The sequence below is a fragment of the Emydura macquarii genome, unplaced genomic scaffold, assembly GCF_026122565.2.
Source record: "Emydura macquarii macquarii isolate MOO-44397 ecotype Brisbane River unplaced genomic scaffold, CSIRO-AGI_Emac_v2 contig_2156, whole genome shotgun sequence".
NCBI lineage: Eukaryota > Metazoa > Chordata > Testudines > Chelidae > Emydura > Emydura macquarii.
In genome coordinates this window covers 289198-301448 of record NW_027132293.1, presented here as the reverse complement: position 1 = coordinate 301448, position 12251 = coordinate 289198, and the positions used below count along the sequence as shown (strand labels likewise).

The 12251-nt window shown below is 44.8% G+C and overlaps 1 protein-coding gene across 8 annotated transcripts in view; it reads left to right on the top strand.

Annotated features, from left to right (window-relative positions):
• The window catches only part of LZTR1 (leucine zipper like post translational regulator 1), a 116738-nt gene that overhangs the window by 63310 nt on the left and 41177 nt on the right, over positions 1 to 12251 (top strand). For all 8 annotated transcript variants that reach the window (XM_067558612.1, XM_067558610.1, XM_067558613.1 and 5 more), the window contains exon 10: positions 1773 to 1865. In XM_067558612.1, the coding sequence (XP_067414713.1) occupies positions 1773 to 1865 (93 nt within the window). The remainder of the gene's footprint in view (positions 1 to 1772; positions 1866 to 12251) is intronic.

Below are 12251 nucleotides of genomic sequence, written 5' to 3'. Positions count from 1 at the left end.
TTTTTTTTTTTAAAGTTTCAGCAAAAGCAGTTCAGATATTTTCCCAATGTTAAACATTTTTTACAGCCGTTTCTTTTAGGATCTCTAGTACCTCCATGCTTTGGAGCAGGCACTTTAAATTTTGCAAGGGGTGATTTGTCTGAATTATAAGCCTCTAAAAATTACTATTTTCACATGCTCCTCTTCATTAGAGATTTGTTGCTAAAATCTCCAAAAATTACATCTATATTAAGCATAGTCGGATCCCACTGATCCTCCATGTTCATTATGTATGCTCTGGACCTGCTGCTGAGCATGCTCCGTCCCCAGAGAATTCCTACATGCCGACTGCACTGAGCATGCTCCCAGGCCCCACACAACCACTTGGAAGTGTGTGTGGCCATCCCTCCGGGCTATCAGTCTCCAAGGGCAGCCATACCTCCTTGCCATCACATCCGTAGAACGGTGATCTGCCAAGGGAGGACTTAGCTGTCCAAGAAACTCAGGCCCCCTTGGGGCCCTGAACAATACAGAGTCTAGGGGCCCCACCCCTAGGGCAGGGCAGGGCAGGCCAGTAAACAGTCTAAGAGCTTGTCTACACTCGCTCTTATGCCGGCAAAACTTTTGTCACTCAGGGTTGTGAAAAAACATAGATTTAGGCCAGTGCCTGACCAGACTGTAGTCTAGATCCCCTGGGCTACTTCCTAAATCCCCTTGGCGTGGTACCTATGTTCCATGGGGGTCCTTGGTTACTCCAGTGTGGGTGGTCAGTGGCAGCCCCAGCAGCTCCTTGGTGTCTTTATTGGCCAGCAGCTCTGGCAAGTTCTCATCACAGCCGGGGTCCCCTTTGGGTTCCCACAGCAAGCAGAAGGCATCTGTGTCCCTCAGCAGCTCCAGCCCAACTGAGCCGCAGGGTCTGCCTTTTGTACTTCAAGTTCCTGTCCGCCCCTCTGCTTCTGGAGGAAATGGCGCAGTCCTCCTGGCTCTGCCAACCAAGGAATGGTTTGTGGGCCCTCCAGGCTGTCAATCTCTAATGGTGGCCACACCTCCTCACTACAGTAGGCATAAAACTAGAGCCACAACAGGGAGCATGGAGGAGGGCAGCAAAGCAGGAAGTACCGCAGCTGCAGGAGGTTACAGAGAAGCCTCTGCATTCTGGAGTGTGGCCCTCCCCATTTCCCTGTTGTCTCCTGGTGTTCCATGGTATTACCCGTCATGCCAGCAAGCCCCAGAAGGTAGCTAGTTCCCTCATGGTTCTTCTGTTTTCTGTGAGTGATGTATTTAATGTATTGAGGCCCCTCATGGCAGAACATGACAATGGCATGCGTGTTCTGTATCTGGGAATTTGCATGCACAAGTTGACAGAATGGCAGAAGGGCAAGGAAAAACCCTCATAGCTGGGATTTTTAAAGTTGTGACATTTCCAGAAGTGTTCTGTGCCAAACTGAGTCTTTCCACCACTGATTACTGGCACTGACACCTGCATAAGGGCTTCTGAAAACAGGTAATTCTCCTGGCCCTGAAATCTTGAAACCTGCACGTTTTGAGGACATGTATTTCCTGCCTACCACAACAGATCCCCACCCAACTCCTTCCTTTCACAAAGTCACTAACCTGCAGGGGGGGTACATTGGCGTATTTGATCAGGACATTCTGTGGTTTGTTTTCGGAGCTGTTGTTAAGGTGCCATCCGGGTAGAAATCCAGTGACAACCTTAGCCATGGTGCTGGTGGTGTGCCCCCATAATAAACTGAAATAAATTATAATAGGTTTTATATCTGTCTTTATTTCAGTTTTCTTGTTACCCAAAATGCACTTTACATGAAGATTATGGAAGACTGTGGGAAAACAGGCAGTTCAGCGACCTGGAATTTGTTCTGGGAGAGGTGGGTGCATATTCCAGTGAAAATGATACTTGAGTTTGAGAGAAGCAGGCTGTCATTCCTGGCCATAAAGATGAAGGTGAACCATCTTCCACTTTAGGTGTTCCCACTGCTGTATGCTACGACAATTATTTTTGTAGCATTTTCAAGAATCTTGAGGGAATCTTCTGTACTTTGGCTATGTTTGTCACTTATGATGCTTGATAATGAGACAGAGAATTAAGGCGCATCACTACACGTTATTGATTATAAAATTTTCCAATCCTTTTTAAAATCCAGCTGCAATTTAGAGGCTCTAGGGTCCTGTGAGGAAATATTTCATTTCTGTTAAGTGTACTAGTCATTACACTGACATAGTTGTCTCAGCCAGACAAAATGCCAGGATTCTGTATAGTTACTGATGTATAAATGTACAGGTTTTTCCAAGTGATTAATTTCCCTTCATGTGTCTATTTGCATAATCACTGCGCAGTTATTTCTTAACTAAAAAGCATGTGAAACACTATAACTCCAACTGTCAGCCCAGTTTTTGCCAGAATTAATGTACTTGCATATTTTTGTATGGTTATTTCTCAGTGGCCATAAGGTGAATATGTAAATCTCTCTACTCTGATTGGCTCTTTTATTCAAATTGTTTACTAGTAACGTCTCATCTTCTCACGACATCGTGCTGAATCACACAACACCAAAGTACCTGTAAAACAAAGGGAAAATGGTGAAGAAAATGAAGTTGTGAAGCGCTACAAGTAATGTTGTTAAAAGTGTATAAAGGTGACTTACTCTTCTTTGAGTGATTGCAGAAGTGTATTCTCTTCAAGCGTGTGCATGCCCTGGTGAGCTTTGCCTAGTGGTAAAGGTAGGGGTGGCCCTTGCTTCCTGTGGCTCTAGCCTCTACTCTGCGCTATTTAAGGGCAGTACTGTCCGCCTCCCACCCCTCCCCCCAATTCATTCTGACCACCCACAGGTAGAGTTGGAGCACATCTTGTGGTAATTTCCTCACATGGGTTTCTTAGCTCAGTCTTCAGAGATTTTGTTGCAAATTGTTTATTGTTTTAGTAGTACTGTTAGTATAAGTTAGAAATAGTTAGGTTAATTAGTGATCCTGGTGGGATACCCACCCCAGGGTTTAAACACTGTCCTTCGTGTGGGGTGGCTATTCTCAATGGTGATCTATGTACATAGTGACTATTGTGCCTAGGAGAAGGGCATGTTAAAGAAAAGTGCTCTGTCTGCAAGCCTTTTAAGAAAAGACCACAGGGAGCAAGGGACTTGAGACTTAAGCAGCACTTTATGGAACAGGCCATTGGCACCAGGGACCTCCACAGAACGTCCGGCTGCCACAGACAACATCAGTGCCAATGCTGCTAGGCCAGACTCTGATATTTCCTCCAGGAGGAAGAGAGATCACTTTTTCCTCTGGTCCTCTGAGAAGAAGATCTCTCAAAATGAAACACAGCCCCTCCAGAGCTTGGGTAGAGTCATCTTCCTCTTCCAGGGGCAGTGCATACAGGCAACGTGATCCTTCAGGGATGCAAGATGGAGCAGAGCCAGCTGCTGGCTCTCCAGTACCAAGGCAGCATCAGTTTGACACTGTACCATCAACTCTGGTACCATCCGTGGGATGCCCATTGAGTCTGGTACCAGTGAAATTGGCATGACTGTTTTCATGTGTGTTGAAGTGGAAGTATTGGACTTGTTTTCCTGTCTGTTTCTGATTCCTGCCTATGAAAGACTGGACCTCCTTTTGGTCTGGGGCATAGGTCAATTAACAATAGCTTCCACTTTCAAGGAATTAGGAGAGGTTTGCCCACTCCCTACCTAGTGTTCCAAATAAGGAACCTTTGCTGCTCCTGTTTTATATTTAGATGCCTTTTACAATAAGACCTGCATCTTTTTGACAATTCAGTCTCCAAGTGTCTCTTGAGATCAGACCATGAGTTGCTAAATATTGTTATGTCATCGTTATAAACTCAAGTGAAGTCTTGTGAATCTATTTAACACTTGCTTGATGAGCCTCTGAAAAGTGGCTCCTGCATTAATTAATCCAAAAGGTAACATTTTGAACTCATAAAGTCCAGTATCAGAACAAAAGCAGAAATTTTCTGTGCTTCACTGTCCAGTGGAACCTGTCAGTATCCATTATCTACCTCTGTCATGCTCAGATATTTTTTGTTGCCCAAAGTATCTAACAAGTCATCAGTTCTGGGTATAGGATATGGCATCAGAAACTGTGGCAGCTTGAAATTTTCTATAGTCAGTACAAAACCTTATCTTTCTTAGGAACCAACACAAAAGGTAAAGCCTAGGTATTGTCAGATTCTACTTATTCCCACATCTAAGATATTCTTTATTTCTTAATGAATTTGCTCCTGCATTTTTCCAATGGTTCGGTATGCCCTGCTAGGTGCAGATTGGTCCCACAGTGTTGATCTTATGGATCATGAGTCATTCTTGGCATCCTGGAAAATTCCTTCTTTCGTCTTTGTAGCACAGCTAGAATTTCTGCCTTCTCAGGCTGTGTCAAGTTTTTGCATATCTGAGTGCTCTCAAGTGATGAATCATCCTGGCATTCTGTCATCAGATCAGTGAGGTATGATGTCTCAGCACAGCAACCATATTCACAATGGCGCTTCTGTTGTGATAAGCTTTACACCTATTTATATGCACTGTCTATGGGTCAGCCTTGCTGTGGGCTTTCTGTATCTGATATGCAACCACATTTTTTCCCCACCATCTCATAAAGTCCCTCCTGTGAGTTTTGCATTTTGTGCCTCTTTACAGAAAGTAGCACCAGTACCAGGTCCCCAACCTCAAAAGAGCGTTAACAAGCATTCTGGTTATCCCATGCCTTCTGTGTGGCCTGGCTATCAGTGAGGTTAGTTTGAACCACTTCTATCATGTCCCTTCACTTCTTTCTGAACCTTTGTACATATTCAGTCATTGATTCCCCCTCTGTTTCAGTGCCACCTTCTCAGGAGTCCCTGATGAGAACCAGGGGCTCCCTTACCTTTCTCCCATATAGGAGATCAAATGGGGGTGAATCCTGTGGATTCCTGCAAAACCTCCCTATAGGCAAATAACAGATAGCGTAACATTTCATCCCTGTCACTTGCCCTCTTGTTTGCATACATTTCCAGAATAGGTTTTAGTGTCCCATTGAACCTTTCAACCAAACCATTTGTTTCTGGGTGATTTGGGGCAGCCCTCTGTTGTTTTATCCCACACAATCATTGAAAAACTGAAACATGAAATCTGACTCACAATCAGATCAAATCTGTTCAGGGAAACCCACTGTCATATTCTGGAGTGCAGTCCAGATTGGTAAGGGATTGTGTCACCACCTGCCCTGTAACCATGGATGCCTTAAAGTGCTCTGCTGCTGTAGCTCCTTGTTTGGACGCTCCCTGCCAGCATACAAGCATGCACTGACTGTCTGCTTCAGCAACTTTGACTCCAGCAGCCTACTTGTTATACCATAATCACAATCTGGTCTCCATCAGCGTTGATTTCTATTGGCCAAGTGACCCCAACACACTCCCAAATTTCCCCAGAACTATCTGCCTTCACCTGTTAGCTTGATCACTGTGTTTACCGCAGATGCAAATGTATTATCCATTGCCTCTGGTTGGCACCCAGCAGACCGGCCAACATACATTCGTTTTTCTAGGACCAAACTGCTTATCAGCTCTACTTGGATTGCTTGGTCTAAACATACTTTAATAACATATTTCCAGCACACCTGCATAACTCTTTACATGCTAACCATACATACATCACACAAAAATATAAATGACCAGAATTTCAGCAGTTTTCATATGGTACCTTCTTTGGATAAATATGATGACAACCGTGTGTTATGTGTAGTAGATTTGTCAGGCATGGGTAGTAGTTCTAGTTACAGACAGCGAATCCTTTGCCAGTTTAAGACTCTGCAGGACTAGACCTTGAGACCATAGGGGTTCTGAGCTGCTGATGCTTCTGCATCACCACTTGAAGCTTAGGCTGGGTTTCTGCTGGAGGACCCTGGGAAGCTAAGCTCAGCAGGAAGTACCATCCAGCAAGGCCTGAGTGGTGGCCCCTCACAGCCCACTGATTAGCTGATGCTAGTATTTAAACCAGGAAGCCATCATGGGAAAAAATAGAGAGCATAATGATCCGATTTGCAGTTGATACAAAACTGAGGGAAGGAGTGAACAATTTGGAGGATAGAGCTAAAATTCAAAGGGATCTTGATAAATTGGAGAACTTGGCTTTAGACAACAAAATGAAACTCAACAAAGACCAATGTAAGGTGCTACACTTAGGTACGAAAAATCAAATGCACAAATACAGTATGGGGGATAACTGGCTTGGAAGCAGCACTGCTGAGAAGGATCTGGGAGTTGTGATGGATCACAACCTCAGCATGAGTCAACAATGCAATGCTGTTGGGGAAAAAAAAGCCAAGTTCAGGCCCAGTATTATTAAAATTACTGTTCTGTTGTGAACCCTGATGTGCACGGTTGAACACTCATACTTTAAGAACCTTTCTGTATTTTTAATAGTTTTATGAATACATTTAGCAAAATCACAAACACTCTAACGCAGCAAGGTAGGTAGAGATAATACAGAATGTGCATCTGAACATCTGTATGCTCACACCATCCCTTGCAGAGCAACCTGAAATGTTAGCCATTATCTTCCTCATCACCATCTCCAATGGCCCTTATCCAGGCACCTCCCAAGGGCTACCTCTCTCTCTCTCCTCCTGCACACAGGCTGGGATACAACCTTTATAATATGTGATGCCACTATGCCTAATGCATATTCAGTAGGGGTTACTCCCATCTTCCTTATTTGTATTTGCTCACCTTACTAATGCTGGGGTGCCCTTCTCCTATGAGTTAGTATATGAATGATCTCAACTTCATATATGTCAATTCACTGCCATGGCACTCTTGTGGACAGACATCTGCATATGTTCTTATCCTAAAATATCCAAAAGCTGGTGTTAGTTCATATTCCTGTGGTTGCTTGGCATCGTTATGTACAAACTTCCCCCTTATGCCTTCTATTCCCAGTTCCCCAAAATTTAGGGGAATTTATATGTGCCTAAGTTCACAATCCTCAAGTCTTATGGTAACTGCTGAATCCGGTATCTTACAGGATACAAGCCTGTAGGTTCCTTGTGTTACTGCTAAATAAAATAAATGCTAAAACTAGCTCTATGGGCTACAGAGCAGCAGATCACTTGTGAACATCTCAGCCCCATCATCTCAGTTCAAAGTCAAACTGTCTTGCTTCTGCAGTGTTTGGGAAGCAATAATGATGGAAAGATGGGTCCTAAGAACAGTGGGATCAGGTGGTGCCATGCAATTTCTGTCCCACCTCTTTACCCCATCCCTTTTCAGGGATCTCTCTCATGAGTCACTGCTTTTGCAGCAGGTCCAAACCGTGTGCCTTGGGTGTGCTACAGGAGGTTCCTCATCATCATCATGGAAAGATTCTACTCCTGGTACTTCTTGATCCCCAGGTCCAAGGGAGGGATGAAACCTATCCTCAATCTCCACCATCTCACCAAATACATAAAATACATAAGATTCAGTATGGTTATCCTTGCTACTATTCTTCCTGCACTAAATCATGACAGCTGATTTGCTGCTCTTGATCTCTAGGATGCCTATTTCCAAGTGGCTGTCTTCTAAGGCCACAGAAAGTTAAGCAGATTTCTCTTTGCTGAGCAACACTGTCAGTACATGGTTCTCTCTTTTGACCTATTGTGACGTTCCCCCCTGCAATCTGGACTGGTATGTAGCTGCATCACCCCGATCCTTCACTCCTGGGCCCCAATTTACTCTGCTTTGCTGTGTGAACCACCCACTCCTGGATTGGCCCACGCCCCAGCCTTCTGCAAGTAATTGGTCCCTGACCTAGTGAAGAAGCGCATCTGGCCAGCGGCTCATGGGACTGACCCCCAGCAAACACCCTCAGTCCCAGATGCAATCCCAGGAACTGCTGTCTTACAGGGTTTAGTGCTGCACACTGCACCCTGCAAGCTCATTACATTAGTCCGTCAATTTATCAAAGAAATTGACATGCACCAGCTCTGTCACTCCAGGTAAAGTCTCTACACATACTCAACTCACATGCACTGCTTTAGATAAAACAAACAAATAAGTTTATTGATTACAGCAATATTTTAAGTGATTATAAGTCAGACTAATATGAATCAAGATTGATCACAATTAATTACATTATAAATTAAATAAATAAATACTAAATTAAATTTTACATTTTGGTAGCCTTTCAGTCTCTGATGTTAGCTTATCCCACGGGCTGGCTGAGATGACTCCTGCAGCCAGGGTCCCCTCACACTGTGGGCAATCTGTCAGTGTCCTTGATATTGCAGATGGATTCCAAGAGAGAGCTCCAGAGACAAAGATGCCTCTGCCTTTTACAAGTTTCCTCATCACCCCCTGGGTCAGGTGATTGGCCATGTCCAGCAATGGACATGATTTCCTCCACTTGAGTCAAATGAGTGTTGTCTCATCAGGTGCTCAGGCCAGTCCATTGTTCCTGTATGCATGCCCCTGCAAGGCATGAATCCTCAGCTTTGTGTTTGTCTGTCTGGATCTATTCAAGCCATGTGAGACACACATTTGGGAATATTTCATACCAGAGTTCCATATCTGTACATGTGACATTGCAGGACACATACTACCCTAACAATAATGTTCAGTATGTCATGAGTATTCCAAAAACACCTTACATGACATACTTGCATTAGACAATACACAATTACACCATAAGGACGTAGATGGGGTACAGCGTGTCACACCTATCATCAGCCCCACACCTCTTCACCAAATGCATGACAATGGTAGTGGTCTTTTGGAGTTCATGTCTTACTGTACTTAGATGATTGGCTGGTTAGAGGCAGATCCAAGGAAAAGGTCTTCAGTCGTATTCAGGTCACACCAGACCATTTCAGTTTGTTGGGATTGATTTGAACAAACCAATGTTTATGTTGAATCCAACTAAACAAATCAAGTTCATTGGGACCCCACTAGTTTGAGGGCCTTTCTCCCATGTGAATGTTTCTGGACAATTTGACGCCTTTTTCTGGATCTCCAATCTCATTCTTCCACTACAGTCCATGCATACCTGAAGTTATTGGGCCATATTGCTGCATGCATTTATGCGATTCAGGATGCAAGATTGCATCTTTGTCCTTTTCAGTCATGGTTGAGGTTGGCATATCACCCCAGTAAATAAAATAAATGCTAAAGCTAGCTCTGTGGGCTACAGAGCAGCAGATCACTTGTGACCATCTCATTGGACAGGCTTGTTCAAGTGTCTCCAGAGATACTAGACTTGCTACAATGGTGAACAGAACAGAACAATGTGTGCCAGGGTGTTCCCTTTACCTGTCCTCCATTGGCCAGAATGGTAATCACCAATGCCTTTACAATAGGGCACTTTTGTAGGGACTTGGAAAATTCAAGGCCTGAGGTTGGAATAGGATCACATCAGGGCACAGCAGTACTCACTGACAATACGACTGCAATGTATTATGTGAACAAGTAGAAAGGAGCCAGCTCCAACCAGTTGCGTCAGGAGGCCATAAAATGATGGCAGTTCTGCATCAGGGAGAGCATCATTCCCTCAGCAGTTCACTTATTCTGGGATCCAGAATTATTTGACAGATCACCTCAGCAGGAATATCTCCCAGGATCATGAGTGGTGTCTGAAGTCCAGGGCCCTGAGGTTCATCTTCATGAAATGAGGCATCCTGACTATCAACTTGTTTTCAGTGAGAGACAACAAAAAGTGCTGCATCCAAATTTTTTGCCTGAAAGTAGCTTCACCTTAACCAGATAATTCACCAGTAATTTGCTGAATACACTTGAATGCGGATGAACAGTGATTTCCCATATTGGATGTGAGACAGTGCTGGGTATTCTATCTAGATAGAACTAAGCCTTTTCGCACATCACCTGTTTGTCTCTCATATAGATCAATTGAAGGGTCAGGCAGTCTTTGGCACAAATAATTTCCTGATGGATAACTTCCTGCATTCCTTCAGCATATGAAATAGCTCAGACCATGCCTCCACTGAGACTGCAGGCTCTTTCAATGAGGGCCAAGCAACATTGATAGCATTCCTCGGTTTTCAGCATTGGACATTTGTAGGGCTGTTACCTGGTTTTTTATACATACTTTTACCAGGTACTGTGTGATTGCCACTGCGTCTACATCAGACACAAACTTTGGGAAGGCAGTCCTGCAGACATTGATTAAATAAACTCTAAGACCCACTTCCTATGAATACTGCTTGTGAGTCATCTGAGTGGAATACATATCTGCAACCACATGAAGAAAAGACAGTTACTTACCTATATTTTAATTTGTTCTTCAAGGTGTGGGTGCAGATGTGCATTTCCTAGACCACTCTCCATTTCCTCTTTGTCAGAGTCTCTACTTTTGACATTTGATGCAAAGGAACTGAGGGAGGTCAGGATGGTGCTGCCCTTAAATAGCCAGGGGAAGGGCTAGAACCACAGGGCATGAGTGCCCCTCCCCCTCCCAGATACTGCTAGGCAAAATTCTCCAGCCTCAGTGAAGTGCGTGAGTGTACACCTGAGTGGAATACATGTCTGCACTCACATCTCGAAGAACAAGTTACAGTAACAGTTTTGTTCCCCATAGGCTTTCAATGTAGGGGAAAGAGCATTATCCCAGCTAGTTCTTCAAAGCAGTTCCCTTTTAACCAGCATCGTTTCAGTCTTGCCTGAGTTGTGTTCAGCCCAGCTGCTCTTTGTCCAAGGGCTAATCTCTTGTAGGTATTCTGACATCTCAGTAGTGGCAGTGGTTTCCAATGAAGAGTGGATCTAAAGTTAGGATCATCGTATTGCTGACAGTCAAGCCCATGATATCTCACTCTCTCCACCTCGCCTTATATTGATTCTGAAGAGCCCGGGGAGATGGTATGGATCCCTACTGGGGCCTTTGGAGAAGAGGAGCAGTTTTCATCACAACTCTCTGGGTTGTGCTAGAGAGGAATGATTGGAGCTAAAGTAGTGTTGTACCATGTACTCTGTTATGTTAGCAGTAACTTATGGCCTATGCCCAAGTGTTGAAAAATAAATAACAACCAGTCCATCTTTTGGCTTCCTTTCCAGCCTTTATAGAAATAGTTTGTTGAATGTGTGTGTGTGTGCACGCACGTGTGTGTAATGGAGAGAGAGAGCTTACTGAGGGAAAGCCAAATCAAAGAGAACAGTTTTGTATTTAGTTCAGAACGAGGTGAGGTCATGGGGACATAATTGCCATTTTAGATCCGATCGGTGGTCCATGTAATCTGGTAACCTGTCTCTGAAAGGGTGCGTCCACACAACATTCTTCTTTAGGTGGTGTGTAGTGTACATACCCCTGTAGTCCTGCTAACACGGGTCTAAACAGAAGTGTAGCTGGTAAGTAAAGTAAAGACATGCCTATATGGCTCTCTACTCACCCAATCTGTGCCTCCCCAGGTACAGTGCTGTTTTTAGCAGCGTAGTGTCCCATTGCCAGGACTCCAGCCGCAGGAAAAGGCTCTAGCAGTGGGGAGGCAGCCAGGAAAGGCTCCAGCAGCTCCCCACTACTGAAGCCCTTCCTCCACTGCAGGGAAAAACTCTGGCAGCTCCTTGCTGCTTCAAAACCCTTCCCTGCCACAAGGAAAGGCTGTCATGACCCACAGGTCTCAAACACAGACCTACAAGATTCCTGGGAGTAGCCGTGGTCCAGCCCTGCATCTGGAAGCCTGCTTGCAATAGCTTATTGGGGAATCATGAATCCCAGCCATAGTGTGAGGTCCCGCCCTTGAGGTCTGATTGGTGGAGTCCCAGAGTGGATGGTTGGCCCATTGGCCATCTTTAAGCCAGAAGCAGGAACAGGAAGCTGTCCAAAGAACTGGGCTCCATCCTGTTCTGGACTGTGTCCTTTGTGCTTCCTGCTCTGCTACCCATTTGTGCTACCCACTACTCACTCCTGCTTCCCTGATTTGATTTCCTGGCATCCAGACCCAGCTTGATTCCTGGCATTTGTGATTCTGAATCTCCAGTTTGTCTCCTGCTTCTAACCTTCCAGTATCCTGGCCCAGCCAACTCTTGACTCCCGTCTCATGATTACTTTGGCTTCAACTACTAGGTCTGACCGCCTACAACCCAGCCATGACAAAGGCACCAGTAGCAGGGGAAGGCTGTGGCAGAAGGGAAGCAGTGGGAAGAGGCTGAGCGTTTCTCTGCTGTCTTGCCTCTGTCAGACCCTTTCACTGATGGGTGTAGCTACACACCGCAGTGTAGATGTGGTGTGCTTTTCACTGTGCATATCGCTATGCATACACTACATGCTGCTGAAAGTGTAGACCTA